Here is a 21988-nt window from a genome sequence, read left to right on the forward strand (position 1 = left end):
TTGCCGGTGGAGTCAGAAGGCTTCCGCGACGTCGAGCTGTCTCCGTCGCCGCTACCACTGCCTCCCCCGCCGCTGCTGGCCCTGCCAAGAGGGCCAGGGGACGAAACGGCGCTTCTGCCACCGCCGGCCCATCCACGACCGGAGGAGACGGTAGGGAACGTCGTGTCCAGCAGACTGTAACCTACCGTCCCTCCGGGGCTCCTCGGGGTGGCAAGACTCGAGCGGCGCGAGGTGGCAGACGCCGTTAAGTGACTTTTTCCCCTCTGTGTCCCCTCTCCTCTACACCCTCCCCGGCCCCTCTATGATTTTGTGCCTTAAAACACTTTATTTAGTTTAATAAAAAAGTTCCCCGATGTGAGGGGGACTGTGTTTTGGCCGAACAAACTGTGTGTTTCTTCAAACAATTCATATGGTGGGGTTGTGTATATATGAATCTGCCCTTTTTACGTTGTGGGATGAGTCGTGTTGTGTTACGAGGTTAAGCAAGGTCTGCAACGTACACTCGGTAATAGGTTCTATTAGCTTGATGCTCCACATGCAGGTAGAAACTGGTGTTATTCCATTGCTTGAACTAAGTATATGTGTTTCACAATGCTGTGTTGTTTAGTTGCAGTAATACTCGTACACACACATTTCACGGCCTAGCCGTTTACTCTCGATCAGCGTTTTTTCCTATGTACGACATAGTCAACGGGTGTAGGATTCACGCACAGGCGACTTGTGTTTTGTTGTAAAACCTGTTCACAATTTTGTGGGTAGCGGGCATTGTATTAGCTTTTGCTATGCATTGCTTTCTACCGGAGGTTTTTCAAGATGGCTACGGTTGTTTTTTCTGTGTGTAGGGATAAAGGGTGTTTTTTCGGGAGGGGGTGTCGAATAAACCCCTCCTTTCCCACTTGATTGGTTTAGGGGATTTTTGATCTCTTCTGCTGAGCCAGTCAGGGTCAAGCCGGTGGGACGTCTTGGCGGGGGGGGGGGGGGGGGGGGGTTATTCTACCGACTCCTATTACATGACAGGAGCCGGCAGGTTTCCCCGCCCGTTGTAGCGGTGTTGCTATGGCGACGCCTTCCATGAGTTGGTGTCTTAAAGGTGTCGAGTTTAGGGCGTAGGGCTCACAGTTCTGCTGCGCCCGATTTATGTGTCAACTTGAGTCGGTTGGTCACGTGACTCACAGTTGGCATATCTTTTTCATGACTATGAACTCATGTGGGAAGGTGTTTCTGGGAGGGTCTGGTCTTACACTCTGATTAAAAAGAGTGACTGGATTAAAATCATGTGAAAACAGGTTTTTTACTCCCAGCTGTGCAGTTGGGTCATACGGGTGATGCTTTTTCTTTATTATTATAAAGAGTTGGATGTGTCTATATGGATTGGAAATGAGGGTCCCTGATGGAAACAAGACTAACGTCTTTCTCAGGTCTGCCTCCCCTTAACCAATTGTGTGTATTGCCGTACTGGGTTGTACCCTTTCTGCAGTCTGTTGGGTAAAAATTTGTCATTCATTCATTCATTCATGGAGTTGATTGCATCTCGCCCATCTTGTCGTTCCCCTGGGCGTCTTGGGGATTCAATAAGGTGGTCTAAACGGCCTATTGTTGATGTGGGTATGTCAAAACGCACACATAGTGCTAGCTCAGGATGTTCTTTTGGGGCATTGGCTGACTGGCGCGCCTTGATTGCTTGGGGTTGAAACAGCGTTTTTTATGAAGCAATTGGGATGGGGGTTTTTCCTCTTCCGACACCCTGTAAAAGTGGTTGTCGATGGGTTCCCGTTCATGTCAGGGGATGATAACGGAATGGGTCTGGACATATGGGGAAGGGTCTCACGCCCTAGGGGTGGGCCACCGGGCGCGGTTCGTACCGAAACGTCTGGGTGGCGCCTTCTTTTTATGTTGGGATCAACACGCATATCTGCCCCTTCTCCTGGGGTTGGCAGGTCGGCGTGATTAGGGCACGGGACTGGTTCTGGTCGTGCTGGTCCAGATCAGTTGCACCCGTTGTCCGCTGGGGATGCAGATCTGCTGTTCTGGTACCCTGAGGGACTTGGGTTTTTTTCAGGGGGAAAAAATGCTAGGTCGGTCCGGGTGTCACAGGGTTGAGCGTTATGGAACCCTTGTTGGGTGCGTTGTATTCTGCAGTCGTAATGGCTTACGGCCGTGCCAACCTGTACGCGCCCGATCTCGTCGGATCTCGGCCGCTGTGCAGGTTGGTCTTGGTTGGTACTTGGTTGGGTGACCTCCTGGGAATACCGAGTGCGGGGTGCTGGGGCTGGTCTTCCATTTTTTACGCTCTTCTCTTGCGCTTGGCGCAGAGGGGCCTGTTGGGGTGGTTTTAACCTCCTCGGGGGACCCTGTGCTCCCCGTATCACCGGGCCCGGTCCGGGGTAATGTTTCGTTGACCCGTAGGCCCGGGATAGCCCTGTTGGAAACCAGAACGCGGGCTGCGGCAGTGCCGCAGGTGTGTTTTTGGAGTTTTCTTTCCTGAGGGGTTATGGGACCAACCATTGCATGGGGTAATGCCTGGGTGGTTGGTTCTCTGGTGTGTTGCTGCAGTGTCAACTCCCGGTTTCTCCGGTTGAGGGTGCCCCTGCACGTTCATGACGTCTGCCGATCGTATCAGCCTTCTCTGTGGAGGCTTGGTTATGCGACAACGCCAGCATACGCCCCTTCCGCCGGGGCCGCTGTGTTCAGCTGTCCTTTCTGGCACCTGCCTCGTCCGCAGTCTCCAGGCTTGGGTTGACAGCCTGTTGCCTGGTCTTTTTTCCCGGTGCACTGCCTGCTTCCGTTGGTTAACTCTTGTGTGTTACGACCATGCTGTCTGCCTGTTGCAGGGCCTGTGTTCCAGGCGGTGTACTGTTGGGGAGGACAGGGCCCGCTCGGCTGAGGGGCCTTTGTCCGAATACGCTGGCGATGTGGGGGGCGGGGTCACTAGGTGCCCACCTGGTGGGGTCTTGATGCTGGCATCATGGACTTCTCCGGGCCCCCATTCCAGGGAGTCCAGTCCTTTTGGTGGGTCTGGGTCTTCCTTCGCGCTCCGCTGCTACGGCCTTGCCACGGGGTTGGGTTTGCCCTTGATCCCGTGATTCTGGGGGCAGTAACGAGGTTGTTTCCTACCTTCGTTCCCGGGTGGCATGCGGGTTGTGCGTGGGTGTAGTCGTGGGGTCAAGCCACGGTCTGCTCACCCTGTGCGTTGAGTTGCTTGAGTGCCTCTTCGCGCGGTCGGGTCCGTCGCCCTCTCGGTAAACCTCTAATAGGGAGGGTGCCCTCCATTAGGGGGGGTCGGGGGGGCTCGGCCCTCCCTGTTCTGTTGGTTGTGGGGGGCCTTCAGCGGGGTGTATTTGTCAGCCAGCGGCTCCGCTTGGCCTCCCTTTGTGCAGTGTGATGCCAAGCAGAGCCCCTAATGGAACAGAACGTTAGGTTATGACTATAACCAAGTTCTGTTAATTAGGGGTGACGCTTGGCATCAGACGGCCGCTGCAGGAGAGCAGGTGACCACACACCTGCTTATGAAGGTAAGCTGATGAGGGGTGTGGTCAGACTAATACTGGTATTAAAGGTACATTTGTGGAATTTATTCAGTGCGCGTGCACGTACGCGAGATAGTGCAGTGTGATGCCAAGCGTCACCCCTAATTAACAGAACTTGGTTATAGTCATAACCTAACGTTAATGTTAAATAAAGCCCATTTGAATTGAGAGAGAGAGAGCGAGAGTGTGTGTGTGTGTGTATGTAAGCTTTTTTTTTCTTTATCTGAGAGAATGTCCGCGAATGTCCTCAGACTCCTCACGCAAGAGAAACGACTGCAAAAAGTCGAGTCCCGTGGATATTATTGCAAGAGATAATTCATACATATTATGAAAAGCCAATCTGTTGTTTAGAATTTGGATGGGGGGGTAGGCTCTGATACCAGTCTCACGCCTCTGCGGGGGTGTAACACCTATTCACAGCGCACACGCCGCTATTGTGTGTGTGCGCGCGTCCATGTATGTGCGTTTCGTGACGCGATGTAGTTCTCCTCGCAAACGGAGATAATTACAATCATACCATCTAGCAAGAATTAAACATATTTACAAGTCGTATTACGTTTAGCAAGTAAGGAGACGTATACATTACATGTCAAAGCACTAGAAATTGTAATTTTTCTATTTTTATCGATTTCTGAAAATATGTACTTTTTGAGCATTTAGAAGACATTCTAATTCTTTTGTTCTCCGCCCACGGGTGCAATAAGCCCCGTTGACTCCTAAGGGTAATGTTGTGTTTCTTTTTCAAATGTAGCCAAGAGTAAAGACCCTAACCCTATCAAAACAGCAGTCAAAGTGTATATTTTCAGCACTACATTTGTTTACCAATGATTTTAAGTGTTGTAGTCCTAAGAGAGAGGAGACCCAGGGCTTTCGATGGACGATTTCATAAAACTACACTACCCAGCTCACACCAGCCGCCTACAACTGTTACGAGTGGGGGTAGTGTGGAGAGGAGAGAGAACCCAATACTGCGGACAATGATGATGAGAGGCAGAGACGGGACTTTTTACTTTAAGTTCACCAAGCACTACACGAATATAGGACAATAACGTCACAGCCTTGCTGGTACGATAACAATAACGACACAGCCTTGCTGGTACGATAAACAAAAGATATTGAGAACAAACAAAAGAAAGTAAACGGCGCAGCCGTGCTGGCACTAGAACAATAAACTGGAGAAAACGTTAAACAAACAGGCAACATCAAAAGACTACACTTACTAGAAACAACCAAGGGAGAGCAACAACGTGGACAGGAAACAGGGAACTGGAGGTACTGACGCCACGATGAGGAGAGGGAGACACACACATCAGGCGCGGAACTTTGTTCCTAGCGGTGGGGGGGACATATTAGGGGGCGTGGTCAGTGACGTCGGAGGGGGGGGAGGTAGGGGGGGGCGCGCCCCCTTCCAATTTTTTTTTCTTCTAATACCAGGTGTGCAATACGCATTTTCCCAGGCGGTGGCGCCTCTTGTAAGAAGTGGTCATCGTGGAGCCAGGGCTTGTCCAGCTGCACGTCCGCTAATTTAATATAATGATACTAGTGAAATTTTTTTAAATAAACGAGCTGCATAGGCATAATAAACTGTAAGCGACATATACATGTTTGCACTGTCTTTTTTCTATTATAAAGTGCCTCTCGAGACTCGGGTCCATAACACATAACAGATCAGTCATTTGATTGTAATGCAGGTGCTCGCATTATAAATCGAATGTATGCGAGACAAACAATGTAATCGTTTTGATGCATACATCTCTGCCCAGCCTACCCCACCTGTTGCTGTTGCGCCCCCGCACAGAGAGACCCCCATATCCCCGCACCAGAACGCTACGACGGGGACGTCTCTAAATGTCATGCCTTTATTTTTCAATATTCACTAGTATTCGGACAACAGCCGCACACTTAAAGTAATACATCTAAAATCGCTTACCTTACCTGTCGGGGGTCCAGGACTCCTGCGTTAGAATGAGAATTGAGAGCGTCCCAAAAATGATTCCAGGCCGCTATTTCTTTACCAACGGATTTCCAGTTCCGCTGCTTTACACGCTGCTTTAATAACACTGCATTATCGAGACAGCGCCCCTATGTATGACTTTGAGGATCTGGCAATGCATTCCAAGAGTAGGGTAAATCTGCAGTGCCGGCACTGTGTAGTAGCGACTAGCGAGTCACAGTGCTGGCCGCCAGGCCGCGCAGTTGCAGCGGTTTGGGGGTAAAAACATGGGGGGGACAAATACTGCATTCTGAAATCATGCGGGGGACATTTTCCGGGGACCCCCCCGCAAATTACGCCCTTGACACACATATATACCCGACTAATTAAGATTGGCAACACCTGGCCAGGCCAGTCTAAAACACAATATTAACCAACTAAACACATAAGCAAAGATTATAACAACACCAGACAGGGGAGAACATCACACCAGGGAAGGGAATGACAACAATGACAACACACATAGAATTACATTATTGACACTGTTAATTACATTAATTACATCTCTCAAAATTGGCCAAATGGTCGCCTGCATCATCTGATGATGTCCATTAGGTGGCGGCATGATACCACCGAAAGGAGGTAGAGAATGTCCAGTGTTATTGTTCTTCTTAACCCAGGCCCCTCAGGACCTGGGGCCCGTTCCCTGTACCTGGTTCAACTAAGTCGATCAAGATGTCATTATCCAGATTCAGTTAACCCGATGTTTGAAGCCGGGATTTTCCTGTTCCTCGAAGGTGGATTCAGTCTCGTTAACTCAAGCCAGACTTGAGACCCAGGATAAGTGCGCGCGGCCGCTCCAGTTGAAAAGCCAGCACGTATCGATAGCAGAGATCCTGATTCTCTAGCGGCATTGATTGATTAATTGATTTAAAACTTTATTAACATATTGCAGTACGGCTCAATCGCCTCGCCGACAAGTTAAATGCGTTATCTATAGGCTAATTTTAAGTCCCTCATTACCTCAATCAATCAGATTATATTTCTTTAAACTTGCCTGCTGGATTGAATAATCAAATGAGATCTTGCTAGCGAAAATAATTAGTTAAACTGTTATACAAAATAACGATACGGCTCTCTTCCCATTGATTGATGTATGGTCGATCTTTTACTTATCTCCACTGTGGTGTAACGGGTTCTTCTTTTGACTTTCACGCAGACGACCGGGGTTCGAAACCTAGTCTTTCCCTTCTTTTTGCGATGTAGGAATAATTCAATTTGGTGCACGTTGAGAGCTATATAAAGAATGACATCCTCAATGCATGTAGATTTATAATATTTTAACTTGAAACTAGGCTACTTTGGCGTATAATCATTAATATTATATTCCAAAAAATTATATTGGAAACATGGGGTTTCGAACACCGGTCGCTGGGTTGCCAGGATTGAGCACTACCGCTGCGCCACTGTGCCAGATGGGATAAATTCATTGTTTATACATTAATGAACGAGACAAGATCCACAATCCACGCATAGACACTTCAATTTTATGCTTGAATGAAACACAATCCAGGCGCTCCATTAAACATCCACAGCGGAGAATATGAAAGGAATCAGAGCCAAACGAGCGATAGGTTTCAATCATTAAAAATATCCCCGCGGGATTCACATTTGCAATGCTGCGCGTTGTTAAAATAACCACATAATGTGTACATCGCACCGAGCGAGCGCCACGGTATATATAACGTGCATTATTTAGGACAAAGTGAATTTAGTATCAGCATTTTGGGTCTATTTTACATTTCAAAAGCCCCCTCTGGAAGAATGGAGCACAAAAACGTAATTCAGAATGGTATAAAGCAGATCCTAGACTGTGGGAATAATTTCAGGAAACGCGCTGTCACTTTCTTTGCGGGGGCGTGGCTGTGCTTCATCCGGCTAACTTGAACTTAAACCCTGCTTTCGACCAGGCTCAAACTTTTGGATCTGTTGTCATGGTGATTTGGACAATCCAGGTACGGGGAACCGGAAAGTCCGGCTTAAGTCAGACTTAACCGAAAGTTATCCGGCTAACTCAGTTATCCAGGTACGGGGAACGGGGCCCTGGGGTTGTTACAACAACGGAAGTCCAAACATATTTCACGTAATTTTTGTGACGTGATTTTCGTGTTTATATCTCACGGGTCAAGCAAACCTCAACGTTATTTCCATAAAATATCACGCATATTGTTTCTTTTCCTTTCTGTGAACGTCTAGAAAAAAAGAAAGATGAAAAAAGAAATAATAAGCGGACATTGCGCTCGTCACCAACGCAAGAGACACCGGTATCGAATCCGGCTGTCAGCGTTGCCTCCGGCTTGGGCCGGCCGTCATACTGACTCAATTGGCAGAGTCAGCGGGAGGGGAGTCGATGGGTGGTAGTCTGGTCGTTGTAAACAGCGACTCCTACAGGTCGGTCAGGGCGCCTGCACAGCAAAGACAGGATATGGCGGGGGCAGTGTGAGCCTCCCACACGTTACACCTCACCAATGAGAGTCCGCGCTGGCAGGTGAAAAGAAGTGACTGGCTGCCTCCACATGTATCGCAGGGGACATGTGATGGGCTTCTATCCTCCCTACGACCGGCCAGTGGGGGGCACATGTGAGCAACGATCAGGACAGGGGATGGAGAATTGGCACGACAGGAAATTGGGATGGGAGAAAAATCACAGAAAAAGGAGGAGGCAAATATTTTTTAATATGGCTAGGGCTTAAGAGGTTAAAGGAATAGTAGCCAAATGTATTGACAGCCTGCCAACAAAACATCCTAAGTGATATTACATCTTTTGGGGATTTCCATGATAAATCTTTCTCCAAAGATGTAATTATATAGAGCAAAATTCAGAAAGTGTCCATTATGCATTCTGATTCTTGACAGTTACAATAGCTTATTAAAACAACAATGCTATATGGTAGTCACTTAACACTTTCCACGCCAGACCCGATGATAGTCGGATTAACTCGCTGAACGTTCGGCGCCAGACCGAGTATAGTCTGGTTTCTTTTATTCGCTATTTCCATTGATTATCCATCCAGGGAGCCTGATGTTATCATTGGGAATGGGTCTGAGATCGCAAACGTCCAATACAGCCGGTATTGCACATCCTTTGAAACTCTCTGGCTTGGGCTGTGCGTCGATCTAAAGTGTCCGGGCGGGGTTTTCCTTGTCGGGCAGGAGAAGCGTTTATAACGCATGGATTGAGGAGAATCAAGCACTCCCGGTTCATGTTCTTTGGTGGATTATGTTGGCAACACGATCGACATCAATACTTGGAATGGCGATCAGATAATTGGAATATTCTTTTTGGAGTACATCCTAGTCAAGGTAAGGGCTATATGGTATCAATCTTGCGTTGATCCAAGAATCCCTTCACTGCGATCCGAGCGTATGTGTGTAATGTGTGTGTGTAACGTATTCCGTTGGTGACGATTAAAGCATAGAAAAACGATGATGATTTCGAAATAGTAGCGTATACAGGCGAGAAACGGCACGGTTTTGAGTGAAATGCACGTATTGCTGCATAGCATAGTTTTCTGGGATTAGACAGGATTACTCTAAAACTATACTCATATTCACCAAGGTATAAAACGGGAATGTATGGATGAAACAATTATTTCTTTTTCACAAATTGAACGATAGATACTCGATGTCAAATGGGCAATAGTATTATATCCATAGCTATGATATATAATATAGTTTGAGCCCTGCAAACACCGCCACGTATTCGTAGTGCTGGCCTTTCGACAGTAACAGTAAACAGCGCCATCTGGCGCTGAATGAGTTAATGTACAATCAGTTACAGCTGGATTCAAAGCAGCACATTATATCAACAAAAGAGCCGGCACACTAATTTACCACTATTTGATAACATATGATATCCATCATATCAATGCCAGGTCAAAACTCCTCTTTTGGTTTAATGCCATAAACAATTGTAGGAACTAACTATGTTCTGGGAAAAGGCAATACTTCCTCAGGGAAGCTGAAGGATTTCTTGGAGGAGCCATATATCTCCATGCAGTAACCTATGAATCATATGGTAATGATTATCCTATCTGTCTGTCTGTCTGTCTGTCTGTCTGTCTGTCTGTCTGTCTGTCTGTCTGTCTGTCTGTCTGTCTGTCTGTCTGTCTGTCTGTCTGTCTGTCTGTCTACTGTAGCTTTTTTTTGTATCCTCTTTTTCTCCGCCTGATTTTTCTGTGCTTTTTCCTCCCATCCCAATTTAGTCGTTATGCCAATTCCCCCCTCCCCTACCTGGTCGTTGTGCGCATGTGCCCCCTACTGGTTGGTCTAGGGAGCCCTGAGGTCTACCACATGCTTCCACATGCGGAGACAGCCAGCGGCTCTCTTTTCACCTGACAGCGCGGACTCTCATTGGAGAAGTGTAACGCGTGGGAGGTCACGCTGCCTTCACCACTTCCTGTCTTTTGCTGTGCAAGCGACCAGACCTGACCTGTAGGAGTCGCTGTCCACAACGCCAGATTACCACCCATCAACTTCCCTCCCGCTAACTCAGCCAAACGAGTTAGTATGACGGCTGGCCCAAGCCGGAGGCAATGCTGACACCTGGATTCGAGACCGGTGTCTACTGTAGCTTAACGAAAATACATAAATCAGTCAAGTTTATGGATACATATTGAGACATGTGACCCTGTGCATCACACAACACTGCATTACACCCCCCCCCCCCCCCCCCCCCCACACACAGAGATACAAATACACGCAGATACACACACACACACACACACACACAGATACAAACACACGCACACACACCCACACACATACCACACACTCACACGCAGACACACACACACACAGATGGTGACAGGGTGTGCTCAGGTGCAGGGCTGTGTGTGGCTCCCTGAGGATGGCTGCATGTGTTCGGTGTGCTGTCACCATTAGCAGTGATGTAAGACCATGACCTTGGTCACAGGATGTTTGCCTGACCCAGAGCCTCACTGGCACAGCCAGTAGTATGGGTTTGTTGACAACAGCGTTTTAGAGACCGATGTGCATAAATACTGAAGTGGCAAAAATCACCATCAGAATTATATAAATATAAATATATATCCATATTGTATTAGTAATGTAGCCTGATCATTTACTCCCTGTAGAGACCAATGGAATCAATAACTGTCTCTCTTGCTCAAGTGACAGGTTGTAAAAATGCCTGAGCACCTGGCCAAAAGAAGGTTGTTGTCATGGTATTCAATAATTCTTCATACAGCACCCTAATATGATACGGATGAGTGAGTTCAAACACTTAACGATCAATAGTAATGTTGGGGAATAATTTGATGTCATTTGATGAAGCTTATATGGGAGCACATTTATCATATTGTTATATTAGACAAACATCACAACATGGTTATTGACTCTAGGGTTTATTTCTGGGTGTAACTCTGGGAAGCAAGGGAGACGTTCTAGGATCTCTATAGGGGTGTGGACATTTCTCGATTCTAAGATGCATCGCGATGCGGACGTGGACGATTCTGCAACGATGCAGTGACGGAACATAATCGATTATAATTATTATTATTTCTTTTTTTACTCTCTAGCTAGCTTTTTTTTATTGTTTTTTTTTTTTATCCACTTTTCTCCTTATTTTTCTATTTTTCTCCCATCCCAATTTCGTGTTTCCAATTCTCCCCTCCCCTGTCTTGAATGTTGCTCGCATATGCCCCCCACTGGTCGGTTGTAGGGAGGATAGAGGAGGCAGCCTGTCACATCTTTTCACCTGCCAGCGCGGACTCTCATTGGCGAGGTGTAACGTGTGGGAGGCTCACACTACCCCCGCTATTTCCTGTCTCTGCTGTGCAGGCGTCCCCCAACCGACCTGTAGGAGTCGCTGTCCACAACGTCCAGATTACCACCCATCGACTTCCACCCGCTGACTCTGCCAATTGAGCCAGTATGACGGCCGGCCCAAGCCGGAGGCAATGCTGACACCCGGATTCGAGACCGGAGTCTCTTGCATTGGTGACGAGTGCAATCTCCGCTGCGCCACCCAGCTGCTCTCTTGCTAGCTTTTATGTTCTTTTACAATGTAGCGCTTTTATTATTATTATTATTATTATTATTATTAAAGCTAGTGCTCTGGTCATGCATCCACTCAACTCATAGAAAATACAGCATCAGGCTATTCTAAAAGTATTGATACTACTAATAAAAAGAGTATTGAACCGTTTTTAACAGCTGGGTATCGAGATACCTTTTTAGTATCTGTATCATGCAACACTAGTAAAGACATTTATTTTGACATTCTGATTTAAGAACTTTCTAAATAAAAGTAAATGTATCTGACTGCTTGTATTAATTGATGAAAAAGTAGCCATGTGCAGTAATATACATTATAAAATTTAGGATGTAATATATTATTGAGCTGCATCGAGATGCATCGTAGAATCAAATCGAATCGTGGACAGCTGAATCGTAATCTAATCGAATCGTGAGGCCAGTGAAGATTCACAGCTCGAGATCTCTGTGGTGGACCTCACTCCATGAAGGTGTTGTTCCCCTCACTCTGGAATCACAAAGATAGGTTATAGTCTCTTGTGTGATTTGAACATTTGTGCGAAGAGTATTAGGAGCAGATTTCCCTGACAATATCCAATCCACACCATTCAATACAAAGTTACATCATGAAAGAAGATACGAGTTATTACCAAACCAGGTGACCAGTAGATTTAGCTGAGACTCATTGTGATCTACAAAGACAATTATAGTGATTAAGATGCCCTAGAAACAAGTGAGAAATTATCTTTACTCTTGTCTTGTCTCAGCACGGCTCTACTTTTTTTTTTTTTTTTTTTTTAATCTTTTTCCCCCTCCATTTTCCTCCGATTTTCTCCCATCCCAATGTTAGTCGTATGCCAATTCCCAGTCCCTTCCTGGTCGCTGCGCACTTACCCCCCACAGTCAGATCATCTGGGAGAGTGGAGGCTACCACATGCTTCCTCCGACACACGTCCAGCCAATCACCGCTTCTTTTCACCTGGCAGCGCGGATTCTCATTGAGAGGGCGTAGCGTGTGGGAGGACCACACTATCCCCCTCAAGTCCTATCCGCGCTTAGCAGGCGCCCCGACCGAACTGTAGGAGTCGCTGTTTACAACGACCCGGACCCACCCCGCCAGCTTCTCCCACCCTCTAATACAGCCAATTGTATTAGTGCAGACGGCCAGCCAAGCTGGTGACAACCCCGGAGCTGTGAGCTGGATTCGAACAGGCGAATCCAGCTCACAGCTCCGGGGTTGGTGACAAACGCAATCTCCGCTCGGCCACCTAACCGCCTTGCACGGCTCTACTTCTAAAAAGGCCAACCCTCAATAATATTTCTACTTGGTTATACAGCTGCATAGTTCCATATATCCTTCCGTATAGCAAGCTCAGCACTGCGCTGGACAATAATAGGCACACAGAGAATACACCCAAGTCAGAAGGCAATGTCAGCATAAGGTATTGGTGTGTCTTAAAAGGCTGATACTTAGGTAGGTCGGCTGCTTTTAGGCTATGTGTCCACTAAAAGCCTTTTTTTCAAGGCGGACCGATTTGAAAAAAGAAAAAAAATAAGCTCTGAGCGTTTTTCTGAGGCTCGCGCCAGCCGCGGCTCCGCCCCTTCCTCGATGAGTTACATTGATGAGCGCGCTCCTTTCCAAAAGTTGAACTAGTTTCAACTTTATGAGCTGGCCGCCGAGAGCTCATAAAACGCGAGGCGCGGCGTTGGGAAGAGGAGCGCGCCTGTCGCGTCTCCAGCATAGAAATGAATGACAGAAAGGAGCTGACAACGTAAAACCCTGGTGGACACAAGCCCTTAGCCTACGAACTTCTGCATAAAAGGTGGACACAGACAGAGAGTGGTATATTGGAAGACAGGCCAAGCTGCAGGGAGCCTACAGGTTGATGAGAGTATTTGTCTAACGTCTGTATCTGTTTGTTTATTGGCTCAGTTTAACCCTCTAGAGCCCCTCCTCCCTCAGAATTTTCTAAAAAAGAAAATTACATAATATGAAACTACAGGTTCATACCTTCAAAATAAGCCATCAATTGTAAAATGTGAGCCGATAGTTTTCAATCAATGTCCTATGAAACACTCTGGTAACATTGTAACTAAATCCCAGTACAGTGCTTTGAAAGGAAGAAAAAGAGAATTCAGCTATTTGATGAAAGGACTACACTCCCAGAATTCAATGTGATCAATGTCACTCTAGTCTAGACTAATTCACACCTGAACAAAGGCCCAGCTTCTAGTCTGTCATTATTCCAATGACTATTCCAAGAGGACCCAAGAGGCCCAGGCTGTGTGTGTGTGACACACACACAGCCAGCATGTTTATATCTACTTTATATCACTATATACATATATATATACGTACATATATAAATAAAAACACAACTGGAATAGAATATCACACAATTTTATAAAAAAAACATAGAGAATAATAATCAACAAGAAACATCAACCCTGTATTGTACAATGAACAACCCTATATATCACTGGGGTGCAGAGTCATTAGAAATGTATTTAGAAATATATTGTGAATTAGGCTACAATAATAATACATAGGTGCCTCATATGATATTTGGCAGGGAGCGGCCACGATGAATTTAGGAAAAATCGACATGTACAAATGTGTATTTTGAACGTTTCCTTTAAATTTTTTTAATTTTTTAAAAATAATAATTTTGAGTGCTACAGTGTAGGTTAGTTTATTAGGACAAGTGCATGACAGTACGGTTAGTTATGGTTAGATGTAAATAGATATAGTAACTAGTAAGGGTAGGTAAGGGATATGTACAGATATAGATATAGTAACTAGTAAGAGTAGGTAAAGGGTGTACATATATATATATATAGTAACTAGTAAGAGTAGGTAAGGGATATGTACAGATATAGATATAGTAACTAGTAAGAGTTTGGGAGATCAAAAGCCGATACATAAAGTTGAAAACTTTGATGGACTTACTGGCAAACATCGATTGATTTATGAATGAACTGGACGCGAGGATTACGCACGAACCCACTGCCAACGCAGGCAGCGATGAGTAGACTATGTGAATCATAAGTCGCAAGGCACGTTATCAAATAACTCGAAATGTCGGAGAAACCCGAGGATGCGAGTCGGACTGATCCAATCCAGGATGAACACGCAGCTGAAACTGAAAGAGAGCTTTTCAGACTGATTGGCTCTCGCCGTGGCAAACGTGGCATCATTGATAAGTAAGAAATAAGGCGTGGGTTCTATGATATATAGCATACAGGACATTGAAGATTTCCATTGTCACTGTATCGTTTTGTGGGAAACAACGGCCTCATATTATGATATTGGGCAGAGAGCGACAATGTGAGAAACACGGAGCAGCTCAGCCTCACACACAAACTCTCCCTCCCCCCTCTCTCTCTCTCTGAATGAAACGGAATGCATTTTCACTCCGGAATCACTTTCAACCAAGTGATACAGTGATCAAGTAAATAAAACGTCCAACTCGCGCAACAACTCTGCAAAAAGTCGAGTCCCGTGGATATTATTGCGAGAGATAATTCATACATATTATGAAAAGCCAATGGGCCTCATGCATGAAGCGATATAAGAAGAGATTTCGTTCTTAACTAGCATTTCCTCTTACTTTGTTCTTACCTGGGATTCAGCAAAGTTTTCTTATTGTTGCTTTTTTCTCAGGCAAGAACAAATTATAAGAGTGGTCGAGAGAGAGCACTCTTACCGAAATAAGAAACTCTTACCCAAAATAAAAATAAAATAAAAAAGCATACCATTGGTTAATTGCCCCCAAATACGAGTTTAAAAATACAGAACTTTTCAATAATAATAATTATTATTATTATAACTTATTGCGTGCGTTCTGTCTGAAATGGATTATATATTACTGTTAGAAAAGTTATGCTCTGGCCGCCCAGGCCATTGATTGATTGAAGATTTTATTAACAGATTGCAGAATGCGTACAATACAGTACAGCTCAATACACACAATTGTTAAGGGGATGCAGACCAGAGAAAGACTTTCGTCTTGTTTACATCAGGGTCCCCCATTTTCAATTCATAATGACATTTATGACATACACAACATACAGATATACAGATATATATCATGACATTTATGACATGACATACAGATATGCAGTACTGTATACGTAGCATAGAACGCATATTTAGAGATCGTCTATATCAGTGGTTCCCAAACTTCTGTTTTATGCGGACCACTAGATTGTTATCAAGAACATTTGCGAACCACCTCGTATGCAAACAGTAAAACATAAATAAAAAAACAACTGACTTAAACCCAGTAATACACGAGACCCTCTTCTTGGACCAAGTAAGGTTTCGTCGATAATCCAATGTACGGTTACCTCCACCCCGCCTACCCATCCCCCCCCACCCCACCCCACCCACCCACCCAACCACCTCCAATGTACAGTCCCCCCCCCACACCCCACCCCACCTACCCAACCCCCCCCCCCCCCACCTCCTCCAATGTACAGTTTCTACGTCAAATGTATATACTCTCTTTTTTTTTACTCTTTTTGTCTTTACTGTCTCTCTCAGTACTGTATTTGTAAATCTGGTATGTCATAAATGTATAGATGTAGTAGTACTGTCTATCTGTATGTCATGTATGTCATATGTTATGATGAATTGAAAATGGGGGACCCTGATGTAAACAAGACGAAAGTCTTTCTCTGGTCTGCATTCCCTTAACAATTGTGTGTACTTTGCTGGAACGATTCATTTTGCACGTACTGTCTGCATAGGCCTACACTGCGGGAGGTGGCCAGAAGCGTGCAACTAGCCAACTACTATTATATTACTACTATATTAATACAGTCTATTCCATTATACTATAGGTGCTGTATGATGACAATACATTTGATTCCTATCTAATTTTGATCCATCGCAAAGCGCTCCAGCGCTTGATTACGGCCGGGGGATCCGCTCTATACAATGCAGACCCACGGCTCTCGTATTATAATGAGCCCGCGAGGCGTGTCTCTGTATGCAAATGACTTGCGCGAGAACGCGCATCCAGTTTAGAATGAGTGGAATTCACCATTCAAAAAACCTGGGTAAGAACAGATTTGGACTTTAAGAACGGCTTGATGAATGTGGCGGTGGCTTTTCTTATTGTTCTCTTAACAGACAGGTAAGCAAGAATATAAGAAAAATAATAAGAGAGTATTGTTGCATGAGGCCCAATGTGTTGTTTAGGATTTGGAGGGGGGTAGCGCAGTCTGACAAGTCTGTGGGGGGTCTAACACCTATTCAAGGCGCACACACCGCTCTGTCTCTCACAGTGTGTGTATGTGTGTGTGCATGTATGTGCGTTTCGTGACGCGATGTAGTTCTCTGGAAAACGGGGATAATTAAAACCAAACCATCTAGCAAGAATTAAACATATTTACAAGTCGTATTAAGTTTTGCAAATAAGGAGACATATATATATAACATCTCAAAGCACTCAAAAATGTAATTTTTCAATTTTTACCGATTTCTGAAATGTTAATACAATTGTTCATAAGTAGTTTGTCTGATCATTCTGAACACTTCACATACTGTACAATGTGTGTGTGTGTGTGTGTGTGTGTGTGTGTGTGTGTGTGTGTGTGTGTGTGTGTGTGTGTGTGTGTGTGTGTGTGTGTGTGTGTGTGTGTGTGTGTGTGTGTGTGTGTGAGAGAGCTTATATTACAGACTCACCACCATTGTTCTGAGGATAGTCATTGTCACTGAGTCCTGACACTCCCTGGGTGGAGAGAGAGAGTTGATTATGTTAAGATAGGTGTGAAGTTTAATGTTTCTATAATACATTATTATTTTGTGTGTGTGTGTGTGTGTGTGTGTGTGTGTGTGTGTGTGTGTGTGTGTGTGTGTGTGTGTGTGTGTGTGTGTGTGTGTGTGTGTGTGTGTGTGTGTGTGTGTGTGTGTGTATGTGTGTGTGTGACACCAAATGCTCATATGGACCTGATTATTTCAGCAGCTTGTTCTGGGGTCAGGTCATCGACAGCAACGTTGTTGATCTTCACAAGCTGGTCACCAGGGACCAGCCGACCATCTGCAGGACCTCCTGGACACACACACACAAACACACACACACACGTCACGATGATAATCACCTTCACATCTTCACTATCATTTCAAGTTTCTTTATTAGTTGTCATACAAAAATACAGAATACTTTTACATGAAATGCTTTTTTCTGTTTTGCTCCTAAGAGTGTGAGATCATAATTCATGGTTCATACACATACAGCTCAGGGAGGGTTGGGAGGGATCACCGCCTAATGGCGGCATCCTAGTCATCATCATTATCACCACCACCACCATCTTCATCACCCTAATTTCTTTTACAATTTGTATTAATCCCCTTGGGGGAAATTCATCTTCTGCATTTGACCCATCCTATTTAGGAGCAGTGGGCAGATACACAGTGTGACCAACTCCAGTTGTAATGCCAGTACGTTGGTCAAGGCCAATGGCAGGATATACCTAGCATGCATGTCTTCTTATGGTGTGAGGGAAACCGGAGTATCCAGAGGACACAGGGAGAACATTCAAACTCCATCACTACTACCTCCACCACCACTACTACTACTACTACCACCACCACTACCACTACTAACTCCACCACCACCACCACTACTACTACTACTACTACTACTACTACTACTACCTCCACTACTACTACTACTACTACTACCACCACCATAACCACTACCACCACCACTACTACCACCACCACTACTACTACTACTACTACTACTACTACTACTACTACTACTACTACTACTACTACTACTACTACTACCACCAACACTACCACCACTACTACTTCCACCACTATCACCACTACCACCAATACTACTACTACTACTACCACCACTACTACTACTACTACTACTACTACTACTACTACTACTACTACTACTACTACTACTACTACTACTACTACTACTACTACTACCACCACCACTACCACCACTACTACCACCACTACCACTACTACTACCACCACTACCACCACCACCACTACTACCACCACTACCGCTACTAGTATGGCAAGCCGTTTTAACAATACTACTACCACCACTACCGCTGCTACTACCACTACCACCACCACTACCACCACTACCACCACTACCACAACTACTACTACCTCCACCACCACTACTACTACTACTACCACCTCCACCACCACTACTACTACTACTACCTCCACCACCACCACCACCACTACCTCCACCACCACTATTACTACTAATACTACTACTACCAACACCACCACCACTACTACCTCCACTACCACCACCACTACTACTACTACTACTACTACTACTACTACTACTACTACCTCCACCACCACTACTACTACTACCAACACCACCACTACTACCTCCACCACCACCACTCCCACCACTACTACCAACACCACCACCACTACTACCACCACCACCATAACCACTACCACCACCACTACTACCACCACCACCACCACCACTACTACTACCACCACCACCACTACTACTACTACTACCACCACCACCACTACCACCACTACTACTACCAGCACTATCACCACTACCACCAATACTACTACTACTACTACTACCACCACCACTGCCACCACTACTACCACCACTACCACCACTACTACCACCACCACCACTACTACCACCACTACCGCTACTACCACCACTACCGCTGCTACTACCACTACCACCACTGTAAGGGCAACCGAACAAGAAAAAGATGCCAGTGAGGGAATCTGGTACGAAGCTCTTTCCAACGCATGGTGCTTGTTGATAATAAATTATGTCTTCTCATTGAGTGCGTTTAAGAGTTTTATTTTTGCTTGCAGAGTGGACAAAACTAAACATAACGTAAACTCTGTGTTTAAACTGTAACTTAAACAAAAGATTAGTGCTACAAAGTAAACCTGAAAAGTAACTCAAAATAACTGAAAACAAACAAACGCGTGTAGTGGCTACTGGGACATAATTCACGGCATCCTAGCCTATTGTGGTGTTGACTACATCTCCCGTGATCCTTAGCGGGGGATGACGTAGTTAAAGAGAGACAAGTGAGAGATGAATGGCAGTGTTGTTTGTGCGACTGTAGATTGCGTAATAAAATAGTATTTTTGCATCGGAACACGGCTCCGTTTTCACTATCATTACCGCATTCCTACATTGGTGACCCTGATTTTCTCTTGGACGTATTTCGGAGATTACATCGAACATGACTGACCAACAGCAACAGAACGCAGATCGCAGATCTTTGAACGCCGTTTCACTCAATAATAATAATAATAATAATAATAATAATGGATTGGATTTATATAGCGCTCTTCGTGACACCCCAGAGACCCCAGAGCGCTTACAGAGTCCATTATTCGTTCATACACAGTCATACCGGTGGTGGTAAACTACAATTGCAGCCAGAGCTGCCCTGAGGCAGACTCACGGAAGCGTGGCGAATAATCATCGCCTACGGCCCCTCCGACCACCACCAACATTCATTCACATTCATACGAGGCAAGTAGGTTAAGTGTCTTGCCCAAGGACACAACGGCAGTGGGATGGACATGGGCTTGAGCGGGATTCGAACCACCAACCCTTCGATCATTGGACGACCCGCTCTACCCCTGAGCCACGCCGGCCCAACTCAAAAACTGCTCCCAAAACTCAAGCTGCCGGAGTTTTGGGAGCAGAGTGCCAACGCTTGGTTTGCGCAAGCTGAAGCTCAATTCGCTCTCAGGGACATTACCGCGGACGCCACCAAGTACTACTATGTGGTAGCAGCCCTTACGAACTCAACTGCGGCGAGAGTGGTGAGTTTGCTGGAAAACCCACCTACACATGACAAATATGTTGCTATAAAAACACACCTTAAAGAGGCTTTCGGTCTATCTGAATCTGACCGTGCTCGCCAGCTTCTCTCTCTACCTGGATTGGGTGACTCAAAGCCCTCTGAACTGATGGACCACATGTTAGCTTTGCTGGGTGACCATGGGCCATGTTTTCTATTTAAAGAGCTTTTCCTGCAACAGCTGCCAGACTATGTTCGTGTACCTATGGCTAATTCCATCAAAACTGACTTTCGCCAGCTAGCTAGAGAAGCAGATGTATTTTTCTCAGCTGGGAAGAGTTGTGTGGCAGCATCAGCCTACACCGTTGATGAGCAGGGGTTCCAACCACTCTCTATCTCTGCCGCGGCTATGCCCCGCCGGGTGAGGCCGTCGGGGTTGTGTTTTTACCACGCAAAGTTTGGGAACAAAGCTAAGAAGTGTCTGCCACCATGTAACTACAGTGGGTCGGGAAACGCACTGGCTGCCACTCATTAGCAGCCGTGAGTGTTGGCCATCCTGCAAGCTTGCTGTACGTCACCGACTCACTCTCCGGCCGCCGTTTTTAATGTGACACGGGTGCCCAGGTGAGCGTGTTGCCGGCGTCCACTCAGGATTTCCACTCAACGAGACGGGGCCCCGCCCTTGAAGCTGCCAATGGCAGTGCGATCCCTACATTTGGCAAATGCACTGTGGCATTATGTTTTGTGACCAGCGTTTCACCTGGGATTTCGTGTTGGCCAAGGTGTCCACTCCCCTCCTAGGCGCTGACTTTCTCTGCGCCAACAGTCTCTTGGTAGACGTGGGGAATCGCCGGCTCGTCAATGCTGAGACTTTTGGCTCCTTGGCATGTGAGCGCAGTGACACAGCCACAATGACACTGTCCAGCGCCGTCGCACCCACTGATGATTTCTCCCGCCTCCTGTTGGAGTTCTCGGACATCACAACACCCACCTTCTCGTCCGCTGCCACTAAGCATGGAGTCGTTCATTACATCACCACGGAAGGCCCACCAGTACATGCTAGGGCTCGTCGTCTCGACCCACACAAGCTCACCATCGCTAAGAATGAGTTTGCCTCCATGGAGGCACTGGGCATCGTTCGTCGTTCCGACAGTCCTTGGGCCTCGCCTCTCCATCTCGTGCCGAAGGCTAGCGGCGGCTGGCGTCCGTGTGGCGACTACCGGCACCTTAATGACGCCACTACACCTGATCGTTACCCGGTTCCACACATACAAGATTTTTCAGCCCACCTAGCTGGCGCGTCTGTTTTTTCGAAGGTGGATCTGGTGAGAGGATACCACCAGGTGCCGGTTAGCCCTCAGGACATCCCCAAGACGGCAGTTATAACCCCATTCGGACTCTTTGAATTTCTGAGGATGCCTTTTGGCCTAAAAAATTCTGCTCAGACCTTTCAGAGGTTAATGGACGCCATGCTGCGCAACCTGTCTTTCGTGTTCGTCTACCTGGACGATATCCTGGTAGCCAGCACGTCCAAGGCAGAACACCTAACACACCTCCGGCTCCTTTTCAGTCGCCTCAGAGAGCATGGATTAATCATCAACCCAGCAACGTGTCAGTTTGGACTGCCTGCCATGGACTTCCTTGGCCACCACATCACTACTGCTGGGGCGGT

The 21988-nt window shown here is 46.2% G+C and overlaps 1 protein-coding gene across 1 annotated transcript in view; it reads right to left on the reverse strand.

Annotated features, from left to right (window-relative positions):
- Positions 1-21988, reverse strand: part of frmpd1a (FERM and PDZ domain containing 1a) — a gene marked incomplete at both ends in the record, with an annotated part of 154508 nt that overhangs the window by 78167 nt on the left and 54353 nt on the right. Inside the window, 2 exons of the mRNA XM_084318302.1 lie at positions 17210-17255; positions 17474-17576. Coding sequence (XP_084174428.1) covers positions 17210-17255; positions 17474-17576 — 149 coding nt within the window. The remainder of the gene's footprint in view (positions 1-17209; positions 17256-17473; positions 17577-21988) is intronic.

Source organism: Notolepis coatsorum, assembly GCF_963971535.1.
Source record: "Notolepis coatsorum genome assembly, chromosome: 7".
Lineage (NCBI taxonomy): Eukaryota > Metazoa > Chordata > Actinopteri > Aulopiformes > Paralepididae > Notolepis > Notolepis coatsorum.